This window comes from Aspergillus caelatus, assembly GCF_009193585.1.
Source record: "Aspergillus caelatus strain CBS 763.97 unplaced genomic scaffold BDV27scaffold_105, whole genome shotgun sequence".
In the NCBI taxonomy this organism is placed as follows: domain Eukaryota; kingdom Fungi; phylum Ascomycota; class Eurotiomycetes; order Eurotiales; family Aspergillaceae; genus Aspergillus; species Aspergillus caelatus.
The window spans coordinates 91,745-114,565 of NW_022475368.1; the positions used below are offsets into that span (position 1 = coordinate 91,745).

General features: G+C 47.3%; 8 protein-coding genes across 8 annotated transcripts; 6 read left to right on the forward strand and 2 right to left on the reverse strand.

The window, feature by feature from the left end:
• Positions 1–869: 869 nt before the first annotated feature.
• Positions 870–2,062, forward strand: BDV27DRAFT_165255 (lytic polysaccharide monooxygenase auxiliary activity family 9 protein; the record flags this gene model as incomplete). The annotated part of the gene is made up of 3 exons (XM_032073878.1): positions 870–1,638; positions 1,694–1,736; positions 1,798–2,062. The coding sequence occupies exons 1-3, from the start codon at positions 1,119–1,121 to the stop codon at positions 2,060–2,062; spliced, it is 828 nt and encodes a 275-aa protein (XP_031926870.1). The 5' UTR covers positions 870–1,118.
• A 176-nt stretch (positions 2,063–2,238) lies between these two features.
• On the reverse strand, positions 2,239–3,624 carry BDV27DRAFT_129476 (uncharacterized protein). Its single transcript, XM_032067207.1, has 3 exons — positions 2,958–3,624; positions 2,679–2,900; positions 2,239–2,605 (listed from the first exon to the last, which is right to left on the reverse strand). Exons 1-3 carry the CDS (start codon positions 3,241–3,243, stop codon positions 2,565–2,567), a joined length of 549 nt encoding a protein of 182 aa, XP_031926871.1. The 5' UTR covers positions 3,244–3,624; the 3' UTR covers positions 2,239–2,564.
• Positions 3,625–4,111: 487 nt separating this feature from the next.
• On the reverse strand, positions 4,112–8,060 carry BDV27DRAFT_145867 (glycosyl hydrolases family 28-domain-containing protein; the record flags this gene model as incomplete). Its single annotated transcript, XM_032070471.1, has 8 exons — positions 4,112–4,570; positions 4,652–5,068; positions 5,128–5,371; positions 5,786–5,897; positions 6,156–6,214; positions 7,117–7,365; positions 7,417–7,706; positions 7,761–8,060. 8 exons carry the CDS (start codon positions 8,058–8,060, stop codon positions 4,112–4,114), a joined length of 2,130 nt encoding a protein of 709 aa, XP_031926872.1.
• Positions 8,061–9,140: 1,080 nt separating this feature from the next.
• Positions 9,141–11,810, forward strand: BDV27DRAFT_129479 (PX and BAR domain-containing protein). Its single transcript, XM_032067208.1, has 6 exons — positions 9,141–9,416; positions 9,465–9,745; positions 9,799–10,065; positions 10,121–11,176; positions 11,260–11,373; positions 11,437–11,810. Exons 1-6 carry the CDS (start codon positions 9,326–9,328, stop codon positions 11,530–11,532), a joined length of 1,905 nt encoding a protein of 634 aa, XP_031926873.1. The 5' UTR covers positions 9,141–9,325; the 3' UTR covers positions 11,533–11,810.
• Positions 11,811–12,781: 971 nt separating this feature from the next.
• BDV27DRAFT_129481 (arabinan endo-1,5-alpha-L-arabinosidase) lies at positions 12,782–14,306 on the forward strand. Its single transcript, XM_032067210.1, has 4 exons — positions 12,782–13,738; positions 13,840–14,018; positions 14,071–14,099; positions 14,161–14,306. Exons 1-4 carry the CDS (start codon positions 12,939–12,941, stop codon positions 14,227–14,229), a joined length of 1,077 nt encoding a protein of 358 aa, XP_031926874.1. The 5' UTR covers positions 12,782–12,938; the 3' UTR covers positions 14,230–14,306.
• Positions 14,307–16,017: 1,711 nt separating this feature from the next.
• BDV27DRAFT_145871 (GNS1/SUR4 family-domain-containing protein) lies at positions 16,018–17,053 on the forward strand (the record flags this gene model as incomplete). Its single annotated transcript, XM_032070472.1, has 3 exons — positions 16,018–16,326; positions 16,417–16,587; positions 16,709–17,053. The coding sequence occupies 3 exons, from the start codon at positions 16,018–16,020 to the stop codon at positions 17,051–17,053; spliced, it is 825 nt and encodes a 274-aa protein (XP_031926875.1).
• Positions 17,054–18,086: 1,033 nt separating this feature from the next.
• Positions 18,087–19,511, forward strand: BDV27DRAFT_165259 (transcription factor domain-containing protein; the record flags this gene model as incomplete). The annotated part of the gene is made up of 4 exons (XM_032073879.1): positions 18,087–18,274; positions 18,326–18,556; positions 18,622–18,905; positions 18,964–19,511. 4 exons carry the CDS (start codon positions 18,087–18,089, stop codon positions 19,509–19,511), a joined length of 1,251 nt encoding a protein of 416 aa, XP_031926876.1.
• Positions 19,512–19,981: 470 nt separating this feature from the next.
• Positions 19,982–22,102, forward strand: BDV27DRAFT_165260 (MDR family MFS transporter; the record flags this gene model as incomplete). The annotated part of the gene is made up of 9 exons (XM_032073880.1): positions 19,982–20,182; positions 20,252–20,328; positions 20,405–20,456; positions 20,513–20,711; positions 20,763–20,834; positions 20,902–21,408; positions 21,482–21,642; positions 21,706–22,044; positions 22,082–22,102. 9 exons carry the CDS (start codon positions 19,982–19,984, stop codon positions 22,100–22,102), a joined length of 1,629 nt encoding a protein of 542 aa, XP_031926877.1.
• Positions 22,103–22,821: the final 719 nt, after the last annotated feature.

A 22,821-nucleotide genomic window follows, 5' to 3' on the forward strand; every position in this document is an offset into this window, starting at 1 on the left:
ACTGCCGAGGTTTGTATCACCGATTACCCTATTTGGTAGTTGCAGTTGAAACTGAATTTGCTGGGTGGAGACTAGCCTACCCCTTGTGGGGTCAATACGATTCTTAGTAAGGGCTTGGTAAGGCGTTCTAGGTTCAGTCAGATACTCTGGCGCTTTCTGGACCCTGTGCGATGTTGCTTGGCGTCAAAGCCCTTGTGGCCTAGCTCAACGATCAGCGTGGATTCACAGGGACGATGTAACCAAACTATAACCTAGTATCGTATAAGCGCCCATTTGACAGCCTATAGTTGGAAGACATCAATCCCTTAATTTCGCTGATTGTGTCAACATACAGCAGATCCTCTGCTTTTGCCATCGGTTCCCGTTCTTATATTGCTCCTCGTCCGTTGGGGGAGCCAAAACATAGTCTTAAAACCATTAGGTTTCTGGAGATCGGATTGACGATTTTCAGAGTCTTCCAGGTAGCCGTAACAAGCAATCTATGACTGATATAATTAACTGGCCATCGCCCTAGCACTTCCATTAATGCCTCACCTAATATCACGGCCAGCCTTGTGCATTAAGCTGTGGCGTAGAGGCCCACTTTCTTACCGCTTGTGATGGCCCTATGAGGCAAAAGAGCAGATCCACATTACGTACGTGAAGGACTAAGAATAGAATGAAGAACCCAGCAAGATAACGTCCTGAATAAAGCCAATCAGGCAATAACAATATTAAATCATTCGATCCACTGAGCTGTTGAAAAACTAGCATCCCCGCTGATCTGAGACACGGCCTACAGTTAAGCACAAGATAGCCTCCAAACCTAACTATATAGTCTTGGCATTGTTTCTGATATAGAGACGGAAGGCTTCACTAACAGAACGGAGTCTGAATGTAATCAAGAAATGTCGCACACACACATCGGTGTCATGTAGCTCCCAGAGGTCAGGATGTGCACCTGGCGCGAGAAATCCCGCATCCAAAAAGATATATAAGAACGAATAAATCTTCCTATCCATAACCTCAACAAGAGTCACTGCGTGTCTATTTCTTCCGCTCATTTCTATCAGAATAGTATCACTTCGCTTGGGCCGGTCCCTTATTCATTCATTAACTTCTCTTTTCAACTTCCAAAAATGAAGCTCTCTCTTCTCGCCATTGCGGCCATCGCACCGTTTGTCTCGGCTCATTACTTCTTCGACACCCTGATCATCGACGGCCAGGAAAGCTCCCCGAACCAGTATGTCCGCTCCAACACCCGGGCTGCCAAATACAACCCAACTAAATGGGTCAACACCCGCGACAACATGACCCCTGATATGCCTGACTTCCGCTGCAACAAGGGTGCCTTCACCTTCGCGGGTCAAACTGGCACGGCGGAGGTCAAGGCGGGTTCCAAGCTTGCCCTGAAGCTTGGTGTTGGTGCTACTATGAAGCATCCTGGCCCTGCGCTGGTGTATATGTCCAAAGCACCTAGCACGGCTAAGACATATCAGGGCGATGGCGACTGGTTCAAGATCTATGAGGAAGGCGTCTGCGACAAGAACAAGGACTTGAAAAGTGACGCCTGGTGCTCTTGGGCTAAAGATCGCGTCGAGTTTACAATTCCTGCGGATCTCCCTGATGGGGAGTATCTTATTCGGTCCGAGCACATTGGTAGGTCTTCTGCGTTGTTGTGTTTGTAAGAAAGGGGTGCTGACTCTTGGATTAGGTGTTCATGGAGCACATGCTGGTGAGGCGGAGTTCTATTACGGGTAAGTACACTATTCATAATTTCAGTCATTGTTCTCGGGGGATTCTAACAGAGCCTTTCAGCTGCGCTCAAGTCAAGGTTGTCGGTGGTGGAAATGGACGCCCTGGTCCTACTGTCAAGTTCCCCGGTGCTTACAAGAAAGATGACCCCTCGTTCCACTTCAGCATCTATGGTGGGTACAAGGAGTATCCTATGCCTGGCCCCGAAATCTGGAGTGGTGCGTCGGGATCTAAGTCCTTCTCAAAGGCGGTTAACGTCAATGCTGCCGATGCTACTTCCGAGGGTACCTTCGGCCACCGTGAGCACGCTCGTGACTTTAGGTACTGAAGTGATCGGCCGCGTTTCTGTCTAGGGGGTTTTGATAAGTATTCGGGGGAAGGTGGTCTAGGAATGTGTAACTAGTGGCTTAGCATCGAGGCTTTGAAATAGCTATAGCGATGTTACAAGCGTCCGTGATGGACTATGGCAAATGCATCATTAGCTGAATCTGATTGCTTCTGTGAAACCCTGTATCGCATTAAGACCTGCTACTTTCAGTCACCCGGCCTTGATGTCAACATAACTGGCTCAGTTGACACAGATCGAAGCATAAGGTCCCGACGAATAGAAAGTGACCGGTACTCCTGTAACGCACAAAAAACAGTCTGTAGTGGAAAGTACACTGTTAAGAGATAATGAACGGGCTAGCTCAGTCATCGTCAAACTCCGCGTAAAGCCAAGGATCCTCTAGCAATGCCTTTGCGGTGCTGCGTTCCTCTGGGCGCTATTTAATCATTATCCTCACAAATTCAATGAACATAGTTTTGTCATCACCGTGGTATATTTCCGATTAGACTTTCAAACTTGAATGTTGCCGGCGCACAAGCTCCACTTCTCAGGGTCCCTATTAGATCATATCGACATGGGATTACGGAGACTGTACAAATGGTATGACGATGCTTACCATCGGATGTATAGAATAGTCCTGATCCTTTTCCTCTAGCCAAGATATCTTTCGGAGGAGATCCTAACAGTGACTCTATGTGTGCAAGGTGGTTCGGCTCATTATATTCTTGGTCACGGAGAGGATCGACATCCTTGAAAAGCTTTGTATATTCATGTTTGGCAGAATCCTCAAGGATGGATGGGTCTTCGATTTTGACCATTATGTTATCTGGTTTCAAGTCTGACCGAGGTTAGTGTGTCTCCACTTTGTTGTAGGTATACCTATCCAGAGGCTAACCGGTATGAATGATGTGACACTCAGAGTGTGGAGATAATCCCAATCCGTGGAGAATCATCTGAAGAATAATCTTCAGTACACTAGAAGGAATAACATGCTCAACAAACCTTTCTCTGTATAGCCATAGAGGCTCACGTAAAGGCTCAAAAGCAAGTGCTAGGTGCTTCCTTGAACCATTCTCCACATAAAATGAATCGAGGAGGTGTCCGTTGAATAGTCGTCCTTTATGTTGACGGGTTTTCTCGTTGATTTCCCTTAGAATATCAAAGCCCATTTTGAGCTGCATTCTCTCGCGAATGATGGGTACTAGTGTTTATCTTGATAGCTACATACTTATCGCGTAACCAGCGCCATCTAATCAAATCAGTCATAACTGACCCATGGGAGCGGAGACAAACTGGTTTAGGTCTCAAGCAAGCCATATCGTCGAACTGGTACCATAGCCAACTTTTGTCACCAGTTGATATCTGCCGTTTAAGACACTGCCAATTTTTGCAGGGTAGAAACGGATCGGATCATAAAATGGCGCGTTTTCCTCTTCGAAGCGCCGATGTACATCAAGTCGAGGGGCGATCGCCGGTGACACTGGCCAAGGTTGGTGTCGCAACCTGGTGAGTGAACTCTGTATTCGATTTAGTGACAATTTAATCTTTGAAACTGAATAAACTGGAACGGCAACTGGTTATGTTCAAGTTTGGGTAACTGACAATTCTCAGGAAGAGGTGGGGCGTGCCAAGCAGTCAAGGAGCTCCCCAGCGCCTAAGCGGGACCAAGCTTTCATTCCATGCCTTAAAAAGTGGACCGAACTTGGTTACGTTCACGAAGAGTGTGAATGAACCCCTTGTGAACGTCAAACTAGGCACACTAGTACTGAAAAGGCTATGTAGGTCTTGTTATTCTTTTTTCTTTCTTTCTTTCTTTCTTTGTTCTTTTTTTAATTATACATATTTTATTTATTTGCTACCGCTGGTTTTGTCTTTTAGAGTAAACGGTAAAAGATAGTAAGTTGCGTTAAACACAACATATAAAGAATTGAATTGCTTAATAGTCGTGTAAAGTTAGATTAAACAGCCAGTGCCACAAATAGCGAAGCAATAAGACCAAGAACGATAACTATTAACAGCGCAAGCTAATCTCCCCGCGAGCTTCGGTATTTAACAAGAAGCGCCAGTAGGAACGTTCTCGCACTTGGAGCTAGTCTTACCACCGGTGATGGAGACACCAGACCAGGTCCAGTCAGTGCAGCTGCCAGATCCACAGAGAATGTAGATATCAGTAGCGTCGCTCTCGACGGTACCAGTAACCTTCTCGAAGGTGATGTCTGATACCTTGATACCGTTGGTAGGGGTACCAGTGGGGCTGCCATTCTCGTAATCCTGCTCAACGATGAGTCCGTACTTGGTAATACCGGAAAGGGTGATATCCTGGAACTTGACGTTGGAGACAGTGCCGGTGGCATCGTAGACGGTCTTGATACGGACACCGTTCTGGGAGTTGACAACCTTAGAGTTGGAGATGGTCACGTCTTCGACGGTGTTGTCGCTACGACCACCGACGGAACCGATGGAGAGACCGTGACCACCGTCACAGTAGCCGTTGGTGAAAGTGATGTGCTGCAGGTGTATTAGCAAGTGGCCAAAGAATGAGATTTAGAAAGGACTGGAGAGGTTTCAACTGGAGTGAGGTTATCTTACCGATCCAGAGTTAATGGCAAGACAGTCATCCTGGTTGTACACGGTGGCACCGTCAATGGTGATGTAGGTGCTAGAGCCGACATCGAAGGCATCGGTGTTGTGGCCCTGGTCGGTACCAGCGGAGTTATCGATGGTCACATCAGTGATGTTCAGGTTGTCCGACTGGATGCTGAAGCCCTGGACGGGGGTGTTGTAGATCTTGAGGCCGGTGATAGAAGAGGAGTCCAGCTTGTGGGCAGAGAAGAACTTGGGCTTGGTCTTTCCACCATTGCCACCCTTTCCATCCCACCAGCGGGCTCCGTCTCCGTCAATCTTGGCACCGGATTCCTGTTGGACCTTGATGTTGGTTCCGGACACGGAAATGAGAGGGCCCTCCCACTCCTTGTAGCCGAAGGTAGTTTCACCAGAGAAGATGACCTAGGCATGACTTAGTACATACTAACGACAACGGCATGTAGTTAAGCATCTATGCATACAGTAGTACCCTCATTGAGGTCCGTCAGGTCAAGGGTTTCACCAGCGGGAACCTCGATGTTGCTAAGAGTGATGGTCGAGCAAGAGGCCTTGCCCGACTTGGCGTCAGCAGCCGAGGTGAAAGTACAAGAGTCGCGGGCTTCAAGCTCAGGTACTGGGACTGCGGCGACCAGCGCAGCGCCAACAGTAGCGGCAAGGACGGAAGACTGGAGAAGCTGCATTTTTTTCCGAAAGAATGGATAGGGACTTGATCAACAAGACGCCTTCAGGAATAGAATGAAAGAAAGATTAAGGAATGGAGGAACTGAGGGAGACGATGCTGAGAGAAAGGCAAACATCGTAGGGGTCCAAGGCTCCTTTTATATCCCCTTTCTACGGAGTATCTTGCAATACAGCCCGGTGGAGAAGGGTATCTCAGTTGAAGCGGGATCCCGAAGAAAGTGTCTGAGATTGAAACAAGTGGCTTGAGTCTAGGGCTAAGCTTCCGGTTCGCGTGCAAAAAAAGCTTAGCTGCGATTTCATCGGCCAATCGGCACTGACAATTCATTCTACGTTCTACCTAAGGTTATCTTAGCATTGATCTGTTATATTTCTATCCTTTGAGGCTATCTACACTGTGTACAATTGACAAAAATGGCGATGAAACATACAGGATGCAACATTTGGAAGGTCGAAAATACAGATATGAGCCAGCGATTGGAACAGTAATCCTGGAGGGTATGAAACGGGACAGCCTTGCCGGACCCTCTGTCGTGATCGGACCGAGTCTCCGCTAAACCTACGTAATCTTGGCCCCCGTCAATAATATTCAACCCCTGAGCCGATCACTTCCACTTCAACTCAAGGCCCGGAAAAACAGTATCCAGATATATGTTCCGACCAGTGCCGGACTCACCCTGCAAATGCCATGCAATAAGGCTACGTTGCGCGATTGGCGGGATTTCTGGATTTGTGTCCATATTATGGAGACCAGATCCTACATATGATACATGGATAAATTAAACTACCTAGATCAATATCGGTCACTGACCCTGTCTTGGTTGGTGTTGGAATTTGATGTCGTTGCCTAAATTCCCTTTCGCTAAGCTCCTGTCAGCATGCTATCTGATTGATCAGAAGCAGTCCAAGCAACAGGGCTGACAATTCTTCAGTCTTTACCTCGTCATTGCGATTGTTTGACTCGTTAGCGTCCTAATTTACAGAAAATTTAATAGATTATTATACCTCACCTGATCAGTATTCATCTCAGGGAGAAATTTCATCTAACATATACCAGCTCAGTCGTCTAGGGCCGTGCAAATGCAAATTATGTATCCCCGATCCACATAAGATTACAACGCACAGACTCTACATAGTTATTGTGTGCCTTACTACACTCGCAGGTGTTGTTGACTGCGTTTTGCACGACTCTCACTTCATATGTAGCCAAATTGAACGGTAACATGGTCATTACTCGGTCTTACCCTGAGACTAGGCACACATGTTGTGGTATTAGCCCGCTACCCTTCAAGCCTCGAAGATTTATTTCCAAAGAGACTACAACATGTTTACCTATATTTACCCGCTGGAGAACAACCTAGTCTACTCCGTACAACCTTTCACAATACCCGGATACCAGGCATGTGGGGGCCGAAGTTCTAGTAGAAAGGCTATCCGCATTTTCCTACAGAGTACGACCAAGATGTGTGGGCCCTATATAGCTATGCAAGCACGTGGCCATTCGAAGCAATACAAGTCGACTTTGAGACAGATTGGACCAAGCAGGCAACCATCAAGTTGAAATGAACGTTTCTCCTGTAATGCTTCCTACTCTACAAGAAGGCGATTAGCTTTGGTTGATTAAGCCTATGTCAGTTGGCAATTTTCGCTCCGTTCATTGATCCCAAACTTGATTGACCAGGGCAATTACCAACGATGTGAATTGTCGTGTTAGTGGCAGTTGAGCTGCGTCTTTCCAAACAAACAGTTCTCAACAAGCAATTGCTTATTACCTCCGTGCAGCTCTTTTCGCCGTGTCAAGGTAAAAATCGTCCAAAAAGTCGCCAGCTTGTGTTTCAGACATTCGCAGCTTCAGGTATCTCTGCGGATACAAAGGGTTACCCGGCAGCCATTCATTTCTACCGTCTGGGTAAACATAGTTATGTCCTCTTTCATCTGCATATGCAAACATCTTACCTCTTCCCTCGATGGCATAAAGCACAGTAAGGGGATCCCATGAACTCCGAGACGTGTTGTATCCGCTGTAGTAGCAGTTAGAGGTGATCGCATTTGTGGGACAGGAGGCTACATACGTGTACCAGCGATAGGCTGCTTTGACTGGATCACCAACAGGTCCCTCTACGGTCAACCGTGCCCCCGAGTAGACGGTCACCCCAAGTTCACTCCCAGAAAATGTCATGGGCCCCGGCCAAGTGTTTACCACATGAGCAGTTGCGGTAGAATTGTTGCCGTAGAAATTGTACTCATATCCGCATGGGTATGCTCCGCCCATGATGACAAGCTCTTCCACCTTGGCCTTTACCAGGTCATGCCCCGAGAGTGGTGAGTATATATCACCCGGAGATGAAAGAAGCTCAGAGAGCTAGGAAATACATAAGACATTACTTCAGGCAATGGGCATTGGCGAAGTACTCACATTGTCGAGGAATCCAATGCTGGCAATTGTCACACTGTGATCATCCGCTTCCGATAAGAGCTTGCGATACAGCTCGACTGGATACCACGCACTGCTGACGTCTCCCCATGGTATCAATGCACTATGTCGCCAGTTGTATGCAACTTTGCTTGCATATTCTCCAAGTTGGTATGACCAGGTGTCGAAGAACGTTTCGTTGGAATATGGTCGTTTAAGGCCCACTGGAACGTCAGAGGAGCAATAGTACCCGAGGATACTGGAGGCAGCCAAGGCACTGTAAATGGACGGATAATTGATCATGACGCCTATTGGTGCGGCTATCGGATGGCCACAGGCCACTAAAAGAGCGGCTGCATCGCTGAGGAGAGAATAAGCAACGGGCGGGGAATATCAGCCTAAGACCTCAACAAAAAGCTTACTCAACATCACTAAACAGATCCGTGTCGATAATCAGCTTCGCCACTGCTATTGATCCAAAGGCCAATGGGCCAAGGAATAATGCGACCGTGAATATCCAGCGTATCCTCATTCCGATGATGGTGAGTGGAGAGATGAGAAAGGTGAAGAGGTTCCCGAGTTGTAAGTTATTGTTACAAGGGTTATGTTGTATCAGTCGGCCTTCATGAAATCCGCCCCCTCCACAAAACCGCGCCATCTTAAACAGCCTCGTCCTCTAAGTCCAAACAGAGTAATGGGCAAATCATCTCTGAAAGTCATTCTACTGGATCGAGTTTCCAATAACGTTACAATTCTGTATACAGGTAAGGTATATCACACGTGCGGAATGTTTTCTTGAGTCATCCCTCCGCACGTAAATACTATAAATATAGTTATGTACCAACTGAACTTCTCATCACAACTTCAACGGATCGCTTTGCATTGGGAGCGGGCAAAAGAGAGCACTAGCGTAAAATGAGGTTCGCTGGGTCACGACGGCCCGAGGCATGATGTCACCTGCAAGTACTGTGTAAAATCTTCCATATCATGATTATGGGCCCTTGCTTGACGGGGGCAGTATGTACAACATTCCAATTGTTCTCTGTCGAAACAATGCTCTTTAGAGCTATTAGGGTACGCATGCATCTTATAGAGGTTGCATTGCACTGTACTCAGCTCCTTGGTATCGAGTAAATAATTTTATACTCAGAAATGAAGAGAAATCACAGGATGTGCTGCGTGATTGTAAGTACTATGTGTGTACATCATCAAATTTGAACTAAGGCCATTTCTATTCGAAGAAAGGTGGAGCGCCGAAACAGGACTAGCGCGTTAAGCCACTCCCGATAAGAATGACAGTTTTGGTTCCTGTGGTTCCCCGGAGTCAGTGACGTTGAATCCCCGCGAATTGTTGCGGGCGGTGACATTCGGTTCCAGCTATTGATGCCTTGAGCTCAGCCATCCCACTGCTTCCTCTCTCTACCACGGCTTGGATTTAGTAGTACCTTAACTTGACCCCCTGTATAGCTATTCCTACGACTGGGAGGTTACGGTTTATGAGTTGTTCGGTCACCTCGGATTCTTAGTTTGCCAGGGCTGCTTCGCCCAGCCTCCGGTCTCCCAGCACCATGTGGAACGACGAGGATAACAACCCATACGGCGCATTCGATCCCGAAGCCCGTCTCTCCGAATCCTTACATTCGGCGAATCTTTCTCCAAGTGAGGCTCACTGCTCAAATCATTGGCTCGCAGTCTAACCTTTGCAAGCTCTCTACGAACGCGAATACACTCCTCCCTCTCCCTCCAGCAAGGCGTCAACCCAGGATCCGACCGACGATTACCTTTCACATCCGCAGGATTTTAGCGATGATGAAAATGAAGGATATGACAACCAGCCCGCCGGCCATGGCTTCTACCGGAAGAGCGCTTATGATAGCCGCATAGAACAGATACTCTGTGAGAACCCGGAGATGCCGATCCTCATCACCGATGCCGGGAAGAACCACGAGGGTGGTGGAAGCTTTATTGTGTACACTATACGAACTGGAGTATGTGGTGCTGCAGCTAGGAGAGTGCCTATGGATTCGACTAACGTATGCAGGATCTGGAAGTCCGGCGACGGTACTCTGAGTTCGCCTCCCTGCGACAGACTCTCGTGAACCTCCATCCCACACTCGTCATTCCGCCTATCCCTGAGAAACATACAATGGCCGATTATGCCGCCAAGCCTACCAAAGCTAAGGAGGATACCGCAATAATTGAGCTCCGAAAGCGAATGCTGGCTGTCTTCTTGAACCGCTGTCGTCGAATGAAAGAAGTCCGTGAGGACGGCGTTTGGTGGAGGTTTCTAGACCCTAATGTTAGCTGGGTATGTATTCAGCGACCACCTACGAGCTCGATGGTAGATGCTAATTTATATATAGAGTGAGGTCCTTCATTCCCACCCCGCATCCTCGGTCCCCAAGAACAATTTGAAAGCACCTCCCCTTGACCCCGCCAATCCCACAGCCGCACACGCTTGGCTACCGGTGCCATCTTCTTCCGCGAAGCTCAAGGGCACTTCCGGCCCTACAGCTTCAGCTGCGCCTCCCCCCGCGGATGCGCCGAGCTCCGATGTTTTAGGGCGTTTCCCTCCGGAATCCCGCAAATTGAGCGAGCAAGAGTTGGACCCGTATTTCATCAACTTCGAGGCATCTACACGGGAGCTTGAGCTACTACTGCAAGGAAATATTGAGAAAGTCAATCGTCGAACACTAGCGCATCTTTCTTCGTTGTCAGCAGACCTCATGGAGCTTGGAGCACGATACAATGGCTTCTCTCTATCCGAACAATCACCCACAGTAGCCGCAGCGATTGAGCGAATTGGCCAGGCAGCAGACACATCTTACATCGAAACTGAGGAGCTCTCCAATGCATTAAGCGCAAGCTTTGCAGAGCCTATGAGGGAAAGCGCGCAGTTCGCTAGCATTGTTCGTAGTGTCCTACGTTACCGGGTGCTAAAGCGGGTGCAGGAAGAAATGACAAGGGACGAGTTAGCCAAGAAGAAGACCTTGCTTGATTCTCTGGAACGGAGCGAGTTGGAAGCGAAGCGTATTGAACAGTACCTGAATCGGACGTCACCTCAAGGATCAGGGACGAGATCGCAACGCTCCCTATCTACATCGTCGGCTACCAGCGGCGCGGGGAGTCATGCAACAGATATGCGCCCCGGCGGTCCGGAAGACACTACCGCTATCGATTCAGACTTTCCTCCTACTCATGGGGAGTCGATCGGCTCGCAGGCGCCGTTAACCCCAGCTTCTCCACCAAGGAGACCCGAGACATCCTCTTCTCCAGCACATCGCAAGTCAGCCAGCGGGACCTTCATGACGAACAAGCTGTTTGGGCGTATTAGCCACGCAGTCCACGGGTTTGTTGATGTTGACCCGGAGAGGACGCGACGAGATCAGATTGGGAAAACAAGAGAGAGTTTGCTCCAGGTTAGTTTAACCCCACTGTCTTTGGCCTCTCAAAACTTTTGCCCCCTTCCCCTATATCTACTTCGCTAACATATTATGCACAGTTGGAACAAGCACTGGAAGTTTCAGAAAAGGACGTGAAAGACGCTAGCGCAGGTGTTTTGCAGGATTTGAAGCGGTTCCAAAAGGATAAGGAGGGTGATCTGCGACGTTACATGGTAAGCCGTGATGAGTGCAAAATATGGTTGGGGGAAACGCTAATATTGAGATATTTTCTGTAGGTCGCATATGCCCGATGCCATTTGGATTGGGCCCGGAAAAACCTGGAGACATGGACCGAGGCGAAGGATGAAGTGGACAAGATCGTCGTCCGCTAATTCCTTGTGATGTACAAGGTTATGGCTTTGATTATTACATCGGGCCTTTTGTTCCCCCGGTAATCACACTCAGAAGGTGCGACTACTCGGCGTTGGTGGATTTCTAATTATATGTTTCATGAGCTCTATCATGATGTATGATTGATTGAGATTGGGCGCAATGATTGTCCACTATTTTAGATCGGCCGATAATCCGTTGATCACCTTGCAGATCAGTCATCCTTCGGAGGCGATGTTGTCAAATGTAACCATATTGATCCATCCCCGGCCAACCTACAGTAGATTTTGAAGCGATAGATATTGTATATGTTATCTTACTGTTTGTTAACGCGGGCGTTGTCGCATAGGAAGAGTTGAGTCCCGCACACGTTGAACGTTGCCCTGTTTATTTCCACGGTTGCGTCCCGTATGGAACCTCAACTACGTTTATCTCTCCAGTTCAGGTACCCACCCATAACGATCTTCGGACCATTTACTAGATAAAGCTGCAGCTCTTATGTGTCCGGAAAGCAGTGCGCGTCAATGGATGAGTCAACTTTTTGAGGTTCGTTAGAGAGGAGGTGGCTCCACTTCTCGAGGCAACAATGGAATAAACATCCCTTATGCGAACGTCGAAACTCTCGGCGATCACCAATTCCGACGCTACCGGGTACTATTAGTTAAGTGCATCGTCCTTCTGCAATCATTCGAGTGATGTCGTAATGTCTTTTTTTGTCGGTTTCCTCCTTTCCTCCCAGAGATTACGCAAGAGTTACAACGGATGAACATTTCGGTAAGATATCCCGTACTACGGAGTGCTTATGATACTAATCCAGGTTACCCGTGGCGATCATCCGCGTCGATCTGTTATGGAAGGATGAACGTATCCCTTGTGTATCCACGAACTATAGGATCGACAGGAACCTAGACACTTCCAACGGTGTCTAAAATTTGGTCTCCCTTGGAGCCATCCACTACCGGTTGCGGCTGCATTTCTTGCGCCAAGGGCCCACACAGTGCATATAGTCTGTTTATTGTCTTGGAAGCTTGACCCAGGGTGTTTGGGAACGGAGTTTCGCATTACCGAATATTCACTCAGCAGTTTCCGATCGGAGTAAACTGCTGCTGATCCGTCTATTCTAGACTAGGGATGCTGCGCCCCTGAGGGCAGTTGGGCGACCCTGAGAGGCTATGTGCTAGATTCCGCTGCTACACTTCCTCATCTATCGCACACCAAGAAAAGGAAGAGAGGAGAAAAAAAAAAAGAAAAAAAAAAAGAAAAAAAAAAGGGGGATTATGGGGACAAGTTCCCTGTCCGCCCACCAGGAGCTTGCTGGGCTCCATTTATTAGCATACTGTCTCTCGTACCCAGCCTGAACCCTCCCGGACCTGATAGTAAATAGTTGTCCAATCGTGGTTGTATTAAGATGGTCCTCGTCACGACGTTATTCTCCCTTTTCACGGTCTCTCTATGCAGGAGCATACCGCGCTCTGGTCCTTCATCTTCCCCCTATACACAAGCTACCAACCTAAAAATCCATGACCCGACTGTCATCAATGTTGGTGGCGTCTACTATGCTTATGGTGTGGGAGAACACATTGTTATTCATCAAGCATCTGGTCTAGCCGGACCGTGGAAGCAGATCGGAAGTGTCCTGGACAAGGACAGCATCATCCCCAAAGGTGACCGTGAGAAGCCCTGGGCTCCAACAACCATCGAAGTCAACGGTGTCTTCTATTGTTATTACTCAGTCAGCAACGCCGGGTGTCGCGACAGCGCTATTGGTGTAGCTACATCACAATCACCAGGTCCAGGTGGATGGACAGACCACGGGGCTATTGTCCAATCGGGCACCGGACAGGGTTCGGACGAGCATCCATTCGATGAAGTCAATGCCATTGACCCTGCAGTTCTGGTCACTGGAGATAAAGGTCTTTTGATCTTCGGTAGCTATTGGTCTGGAATATGGGAGGTCCCATTGAATGAGGACTTCATCTCGGTCGGCAACATAACGGAATCTGATGCGCATCATCTAGCAAAGCATCCACAGCCTCAGGGAGTAAAGTCACAAAACCAAAACCCCAATCCGCTCTGTCGGGATTCAGCCGGTCGCCGCCCGGTTGAGGGTGCTTATATCTCTTACCATGCACCGTACTACTATCTCTGGCTGAGCTGGGGCCAATGCTGCGATTATGATCCCAGCAACCTTCCACCATCAGGTGAAGAGTGAGTCCCGCTAGCGTGTTCCTTGACTCTCTCCCTATGCCCGATGGGCACTTTAGCGCTTAGTGCTGCTTCAACAATGGGTCATGCTAACAAAACCATAGATATAGTATCCGCGTTGGACGCTCCGAGAGCCCTCACGGTCCGTTCGTAGACAAGCAAGGGAAAGAGCTCACCCATGGCGGAGGAGAGCTCATCTATGGCTCGAACAACGACGTTTACGCACCGGGAGGACCGGGCATTTTAACAGGGGAGACTGGAGATATTCTCTATTATCATTACTGTGGGTCCTTTTTCTCAAATATGGACTTTCCGGGGTAAGCTAACCAGGACAGTAAACACAACTATCAGCTATGATTTCTGGGTGAGTCCCCGAACCATCTCTAGATCTCTCATTTCATTTCACATTACTAATGTCTCAATAGGAAGCCCGACTGGGATATAGTTATCTGGGATATGTCGATGGTTGGCCCGTCATACGGGAAGCCCCCTGATATGGCAACAATCTAATGATACCCGGCTTTTATATTAAATGTTCGACTCACACACGGCGTTTGCACTTTTTACCCATATAGATTTTAATTTACAGTATACGATACCCTACTCTAATAAATAAAGGCTTTTCGTACGGCATCATGCCGTGTCCAATATTAGACAAGATAGAGAGGACGGTGAATCAACCTCAAACATCTGACGCACAGCTGCAGCCTTAGGGCCTTAGAACCTTTATAGGTGTGCTGGACAACCACCCCCCACCCCCCAACCTCCCCGCCGCACCTTCTTCCCGGGACCTCCCAACCTCTACCCTCGTCGTTTTCGCAACCCATATCATCCTTCTCGTCACTTAAGTACCGTCTCTCTTTTTGTAATAGTGATGTAAACCATAGTTAGCCTGTTCGCATATCAAATCCTCTTTAGTCCAAGAGCACCCAAGGTGTTGATTTCTACATTCTCCATTCTTTCGCAGTCTCTCAGCATACTTACACTCAGGACCGACAAACCACATTAGTGTACAATGATCTTGGCAACCCATCCGGAACCCACTTCGAATCATTACTATGCACAATGCATTGGCAATGACAGAAAGCGGCGTTAGCCACAGGGGAAGCGCGGTTATAGTTGAAGCAAAGAGTGTGTCGCTCTGTTCATGTACCCTTTGACCATCAATTAGCCTGGCGGATATCCTCCATAGCCCCGCAGACATTAAATTGGCTGTTAATTTTCATAATGTTTGGCCCTAACTGGGGTGGCCTGTTTATTGATCGGTCGCTCGGAAGGATAAGCCAGCAAATATATATCCCGGCGGGTAGAACTACACGCAGTACAGATGCGTCAACTGTTCATTATCACTGTATATGGTCGGACTATCGCCGTTGGGTACCTGGTGCATATTGCAAAACCATTCGCCGGCACAATCCAATCTTATTACATCTATCACATTAACAGAAAAGCCAGTCTCGTGGTCCAGGCCAGATCAGGCACTGAATTGGGAGGTTCAGACGGAGCATAAATATTATGCGTAACCGGGCCATGTAAGACCTTACAGACGCAGTCTCGTTGGATTGTAATGGGTTGATGTTCTCTATGGCTATCGCAACTTTGGTAAAAGAAGGATACCAACCACTAGCCAACGGAGAACGAGGACTTTCTTTCACAATGGTGGACCCTTCTTGTTCAACTCAGTTACAATGTGATATCTGTGGTATGGGAAGCACTTAAATGATACAGACATTTGTGCACTTGTCGAATGTTATACAATCACCATATGATCAAGGCACAAAACCACAAAAAGGAGTTTCTGAGTGGATTTGCACTGGTAGTACTTCTGAGAAGCCAGCGAGACGAATATCAACTGCAGCTTTCAACCAATCAACTTTATTACGTCAAACTAGGAGAAAGTCCGTATAATGTCGAGTGTATCTAACTCAGTTCCGAGTAACGTTTTCGGTTGGTGAGCATGTGTGTTGCAGGAACAACACAATTTGACCCACATAAGAGGATCGGCGCAAAGCAATGGACAGAAGCACAAAAAGTCTTTGGCTATTTGTCCGGCCTCTTTTCCTACTCCAATCATGGAAATTATTGGCCAAGCGTGCAATATATACTAGGACCCCTCTCATAAACAAAGATGAAAATATAATGACTAGATATCACTAGTGGCTACGCTTTCCAGTTCAAGGACCTTACCGCAGCATTTGTCCTTATTCTCTAGTTTAGTTACCCCCTTCTCATTTTCAGACATACCTCTTTTCTGATTGCATCCTGAACAACTAGCTTACGAGATGTCTGTACACTTTGGTTTTCTGCCGTCATCCCTTTTCATCCTTAATCAGGCTCAAATAAACCCGACCATTCCAACTCGCCAATTGGCAAGGCTCGGCATATCAACAGCATTCTACACCATCACCTTGCCCCTGAAGTTCTCTCTCGTTGCTATTTTCATCTATACAACTGTTGTATTACTTTTGAATAACATGAACAGAAGGAGACACGGGAAGCCATGGGTGATAAACCAAATGAGGTGGTTCCGACAAGCGGTTATCCTACATAATATTCTTCTAGCTTTTTATTCATTCTTTGGGGCTTTTACGGTTGCTCAATCATTCAAAAACGCATAACCCAGAAGTCATGACACATTCTATACAGTTCTAGTGGCAGACCTATTCTGTCGAGGTGGGCAGATCGTACCTGGTGGGGAAACCCTCCAGGAGTTCGTCTTCATCGGCTGGACATCTTACATGTCAAAGTTTTACGAATTTATCGACACTGCTATTATTCTTGCAAAAGGCCGACAGGCTTCATTACTCCATATCTACCACCATGCAGGTGTAATCCTTGTCTCATGGGCGTTAGTCCGATTTGAATATCCACCTGCATTAATCCTTTTTTTCCCTTAATGCAGGTGTCCATGCACTTATGGTAAGCTCCAATAAAATCTACCAGAGCCTGAACGGGGGTAAGGTACTGACGAAGAAGTTGCAGTACACCTATTATGCATTGATATCAATTCATGTGGCAGTGCCTCAATCAGCTAAGGCAGCAATGACCGCCATCCAAATAGTGCAGTTCTTCATTGACCTTATTGTGGGTCCAAGCTACCTCTATGTCTATTATGATGTTTCTGTGGACTATGTTCGTTGCACCAATAACAGGAAAATGGGAGATTCTTTGGACACACCGGCATCTAGAGATGCTGGCGTTAATGGACAGTCATATTGTGACATACGAACAGTTAGTTGTATGAACAAGGCTGGCCATACCTCTGTGGCATGGCTCGGGATTTTTTTCATTCTTTCTTTGACATGGATGTTTCTATAGTTTTTCCGGTCTACTTACCTACAACCTGCCAAGAAAAAGAGACTCTAGGCTATACTTGCCTGCATGCTCTTTCGCGACCTAAGTGTTGAAAACGGCCATGTACGTTGCCGACAAAAAGTGGCCAAGATTGAATACGTTGCTGATTAAATGATACCTTTGAGACTACGTTTTCCTATTACTACTATAGCACATTATTGCAAGCATACGACCAATGCGTTCGGAATAAAATGAGGAAGCCTTGACATGTCTATATAGTTTGTTACTGAAATATGACTGTCTTCTTTTGGCTAACTCTAAGTGGTAGTATCAATTGCTGAGACGTAAGCTTAGTAATTGTAAGATCTCATTTCCCTGCTAGTAAGCCGTCATTTGACCAGGGAATATTAGTATCTCAGCCTAGGGCAGTAGTTGTCCCGGACATTTCAATCCCTCCGATCCCGAATGCCGTTCCTCAGGCGGCGTCTTTTCCCTTTCTCGCCCCCAACCCCGTTTCTTCATTGTACCACTCAACGCTATTCGATTATGAACACCGCTCATCGTGAAATTGGACCTTATGGACGTGCCTGTGCCACTTGCGCCCGCGCAAAATGCAAATGTATTGCTCGAGCTGGTGGAAGCAGTTGTGAGAGGTGAGTCCTTATACATTTCATAAATCGCATCGTACAGCAGTCTTAATTGGGATAGGTGTCACCGCTTAAAGAAGGAATGCACCCAGCCAGTCAGACAGCGAAAGCTGAAGCCGCTCTCGAAGAGAGCGCAGTTGGAGCAAAAACTAGACGGTTTGATGACTTTATTGGCGTCAACGGGACAGTCACAGCCCCAGCCCCAGCCCCAGTTGCTGTCTGATTCGGCGACTAACATGAACACAAACATCGTCACTTCTGGAACTGAGTCCCCCAACAGCGATGCAAGACTGCTTGGGAATGTGATATCTGGGTCAGGTCTAGACCACCACTCGGAAGAAGAAGCTTGTCTAGCCTCTTTCCGTGATGAGAAGCTCCCAGTTTTCCCAGTTATACATATTCCAGACACTATGTCTGTGAAGGATTTTAAGGAACAGTTTCCCTTTCTGTGGCGCTGCATTGTTGCCGTCCAATGCAAAAGTCCGTCCCGTCAATCAGAACTATGTCTCAGTATTCGTGAAGCAGCGGGTAAGAGACTGCTGGTGGACTGTGCAAAGAATCTGGACCTTCTACAGGGAGTCTTGGTGTATCTCGCCTGGTAAACTACCCCTTCCATGTTGGAGATAGTTAGCAGCTCACAGTCTGGTAGGGTCACATACCTAACTCAGCCGCAGAAGTCGTCTCTTTGTATGTATACACAGATAGCCATTGGATTGGTCTTCGAGCTTGGCCTTAACAAGCCAGCGCCCCCGGATTTATGTATGGCGACCTCAAATTGCAATGCAGTGGGCCATTTGCCAGATCTAAAGGCGTCGCTTTCAACCAAACGAACAATGAATGAACGGCGAGCCGTGCTTGGCTGTTTTGTCCTCAGTTCCTTGTAAGCCTGGACCTATGTAAGCTAATGATGACTGACTTCACTTTGCTGATTGTCGAGGATAATAGGATAGCACAATTCCTGGGACGGATGGATCCACTCCGATGGACACCTCATATGGAAGAATGTCTCAATATTCTAGCCGAAGGTGACGAATCACCTAATGACACTGTGCTTGTGCAAATTACACGTACACGATTGCTTGCGGATATGATCTTACAAGGGCCCTGGAATGACAATCTCCATGATATCAACACCGCCTCCCGAGCACCGGCATCTTTTCATATGAAAGCTATGCAGACGCAGTTACAAACTCTGAAGTCTAAGATCCCTGACGATCTAGCTGAAAACAGTAAAATGGCCAACCATAACGTTTCATTTGATCTATACTCATTTGACCCTGGTCATAGGGTCCATCCTTTTCCACCTCATTCATGCAGAGGTCAGCCTCTACGAGACAGCCCTCAGCAAACCAGCAACGAACACAGAATTTACGGACCCGCAACGACTTGATCACTTATACGCTTGTTTAAACGCGGTCAAAACTTTCTTTAATCTATTGGTAGATATTCCCATCGCGGAGCTTGCCTCCATCGCCTTGCCGGATTTAATTTACACCTCACACTGCCTTGTAACCCTCTTCCGTCTATCGACTTTCGATCACCCTGGGTGGGATCAAGCCACTGTTCGGAGCACATTGGATCTCGTATCTATTACCGGTCGACTAGCTGATCGACTGAATGAAGTGGCGCAAGTTGTAGGGATTCATAGTGAAGGGGAGCCTCAGGATCCGTATGGTAGGTTGGGCATGACGATGCTGAAAATACGGGGTGAATGGGCGTCGAGACTCTCGGATTTGGAAGCCGTGGATATGGACACCACATTGGAACTGCCTATTTTCAACATGAATCAGTGGGATTTAGATAGCTTTCTGAATTGGTCGGAGGGTTTCAGTTAGATATGTAATTAATGAATAAATGATCAGCGAATCAATCTATGGTGATTGATGCTACTACACATACCGAGCAAGAATGTCTGTAGCTAGGGATAAATCTCAGGTCTTGACAATTTCAAAGCACGTAGAAAAGTGTTTTACTAAACAAGAAATAAGCACTATCCGTTTAGTATGTCCGAAAACCTCATCGTTTGAACCCCAACGGAGTTCGCGCAGCAGGAGCGGGAAACGGGTACGGGAATGCCCCAACTCCGTGTCAACAGAGGTGATATGGAGAGATATTTAATCCAGGTATTATTATTTACAGTAACAGCCAATTTCTAAGCCTATACATCGCACAGCACTGTTCTTTGTCAGTGGTTATTATATTATTATATCTCTTATATTCCAAAGTGCAGTCACATTCCAAAGAATTGACGATACAAACCCAATCTTCCACTGTTATCTCGAGTCCTAAGACAACGACTATTAAGATGAGCGAGGAGAATCGATCATTCACCCTCGACGAGAATCTAAAACCCCAAGTCAAACCAGAGAATGAGCTCAGTGAAAGCATTGCAGTATCTGAGAAACATGGGTCTGAATGGCTGGAAGGGGTATCTCTAGTTATGGCCATAAGCGGGACCACGGTTGTAGTTTTTCTCATGTTGTTGGATATATCGATTGTTTCAACAGTATGCCGACTGCTCATATGGAATAACGCATAATCAAGATTTAAAGCAAATGACTAACTTGTTTCATAGGCCATCCCCCAGATCACGAACCAGTTCCACTCCCTCGACGACGTGGCATGGTATGGGAGTGCGTATACAATCGCGAGGTACAGTAGGCTTGGAAATACTCCCTCCATGCAAAAATAATGATCGCTAATTGCAGTGGCCCTGCTTCTGCTATAGTGCCTCTCTCCAACCTCTCACGGGCAAATTTTACAACTATTTTCAATTAAAGGTCGGTCAGTCTATTCCCGAACTATCTCATATCCCATAGCACTAACTAGCCTGCAGTGGACATTCCTTTCCTTCTTCGCACTGTTTGAAATAGGTTCATTAATATGCGGGGTTGCCAATTCCTCAAAAATGTTAATTCTCGGCCGTGCAGTAGCCGGAATGGGATCTTCAGGGATGTTGAACGGAGCCATGAACATTCTCGCCGCTGCTGTACCAATGCATAAACGGCCGACACTAATGGGAATCATCATGGGGAGTATGTTCTCATTTCCACAAATCAAACAGTCCAACCGCTAATCACATACAGTCGCGCAGCTAGGGCTAGTTTCTGGACCTCTGATTGGGGGTGCATTTACGACATCTTCAACATGGCGATGGTGTAAGTCTAGAGTGACAGCTCACCCCCGGAAGTACCCAATGGATACTGAGACTATGATTAATGAAAGGCTTTTATATCAACCTCCCAATCGGCGCTCTAGTAGGTGCCCTTCTCATATTCACCCGCATCCCGGAACAAAAACCAAAGGACAAAGCCAGTGAAGTAGTCCGGTCGATGCTTCTCTACAAATTCGACTGGGTTGGCTTCGTCCTTTTCGCTCCAGCCTGCATCCAACTTCTCCTTGCATTACAGTACGGCGGAAATCAATACCCCTGGAAGAGTGCTACAGTTATTGGACTGTTCTGTGGCACTGTTGCAACATTGCTAGTCTTCATAGCATGGGAGCGCCACATGGGCCGCGATGCAATGATCCCGGGGTATCTACTCCGTGACCGGATTGTTGTTTGCTGTTGTATGTTCTCCATGATGATCTTCGGTATGACAATGATTTTGTCATATTATCTGCCCATTTACTTCCAGTCTGTTCGGGGTAAGTCAGCGTTAGTCAGTGGGGTCAACTTACTACCGAATATACTATGTCAGTTGGTTATGGCCGTTATATCAGGTCTTCTAAGTAAGCTATCTCTTATACCTCACATCTGAAAAAAAAAAAAAAAAAAAACAGTTTTGCTAATGGGCACAAAAAGCCGGAAAGCTGGGTTACTATCTCCCATGGGGAGTCCTCGGCGCAATGCTAAACGCAGTCGGCAACGGCCTCCTATCAACCCTCTCACCGAATACTTCGGTCCCAAATTGGGCCGGATTCCAATCATTAGTCGGATTCGGTAGAGGCGCCGCAACCCAGGTAGTAAGTCTGCTCCCTAACTATCCAAGGATGGAGAAAATATCCAAGGACTAATAGAGAAACCAGCCCATGATTGCGATCCAAAACGCCGTAACAGCAGACGAAGTCTCAACTGCACTGGCTATTATGACCTGTAGCCAGACTTTGGGTGGCGCAATCTTCCTGGCTGTTGGACAGGTCATCTTTGCCCAGGGGCTGCGGGTAAAGCTTCCGCAATATGCTCCTGCTGTGGACCCGGAAACAGTGATTGCGGCTGGTGCGACAGGGTTTTGGGATGTGGTGTCTATGCGGGTTTTACCGGGTGTTTTGACGGCGTATGCGAAAAGTGTGGATCAGGTGTTTTATTTGGGTGTTGGGTTGTCTGTTGCTCAGTTTGTCTTTGCTTGGGGTGTTGGGTTCAAGAATGTGAAGAAGGATAAGGGGGGGGAAAGTAAGCGGGGAGGTGGTTGATGATAAGGCTTGATGGTACTCACATACTAAGATAATATCATCTACCTATTAATGTACGATATTAAGAACTGTCCTGACTACAAATCATGATCAAGTTCATAACTACAAGCATCATCATGGTTTCATGTGGGATGACTAACCTTTGTTCTGCCTCTGCCTTTCTCTGTCCATTTTTATGAGGCATTGCTCTGCACCAAAGCTGGGTCATACTTATTTCATTTACCGTGGCAAAATATGAGCTTGAAGCAGCCGTAAATCGTGAGAAGAAAGCGACCCCCAAATCAATAAATGCACCTGTCAGCGATACCTCAGGCGTACTCCCGACGGTGGATTTCATGCCTGGACTCAGGTTGTCTCCGGTCACTTAGTCGTAGCCCTGACTTGGGACTATGCCGCCAGTTTCGGGGTCTTTCAGGACCACTATAAATCTACACTGCCGCAGACTCCTCCGATAACGTATTTCACTAGCGGGATGGCCACACAAGCGGGATAGCCACCCGCCACCGATTTCCGTCTGCGGGCCAATTACTAGAGCCTTTTTCACCAAAACAGCTGCATTTCTATATGTAAATTAATTACTAAGTGGTTTAGGACATCTAGCTCTAGTATATCCTCGAACATGACAATTAGAACACTGCGGTGGCGCTCGTACGCGCGGCCTTACTGCAGAAAGCACTGGATCTATAGGGATAGTATCCTGAGCTGCCTGCACCTCATTTTCATGCTGAAATC

Coding starts and splice junctions, on each gene's coding strand:
- BDV27DRAFT_129476 (XM_032067207.1), bottom strand. CDS start 3,243: ATGCAGCTCAAAATGGGCTTTGATATTCTAAGGGAAATCAACGAGAAA. Junction 2,901..2,957: donor GTGTCACATCATTCATACCG/GTTAGCCTCTGG, acceptor AACCTCGGTCAG/ACTTGAAACCAGATAACATA. Junction 2,606..2,678: donor ACTATTCTATACATCCGATG/GTAAGCATCGTC, acceptor GACCCTGAGAAG/TGGAGCTTGTGCGCCGGCAA.
- BDV27DRAFT_129479 (XM_032067208.1), top strand. CDS start 9,326: ATGTGGAACGACGAGGATAACAACCCATACGGCGCATTCGATCCCGAA. Junction 9,417..9,464: donor TTCGGCGAATCTTTCTCCAA/GTGAGGCTCACT, acceptor AACCTTTGCAAG/CTCTCTACGAACGCGAATAC. Junction 10,066..10,120: donor TAGACCCTAATGTTAGCTGG/GTATGTATTCAG, acceptor ATTTATATATAG/AGTGAGGTCCTTCATTCCCA.
- BDV27DRAFT_129481 (XM_032067210.1), top strand. CDS start 12,939: ATGGTCCTCGTCACGACGTTATTCTCCCTTTTCACGGTCTCTCTATGC. Junction 14,019..14,070: donor TATTCTCTATTATCATTACT/GTGGGTCCTTTT, acceptor TAACCAGGACAG/TAAACACAACTATCAGCTAT. Junction 14,100..14,160: donor CTATCAGCTATGATTTCTGG/GTGAGTCCCCGA, acceptor ATGTCTCAATAG/GAAGCCCGACTGGGATATAG.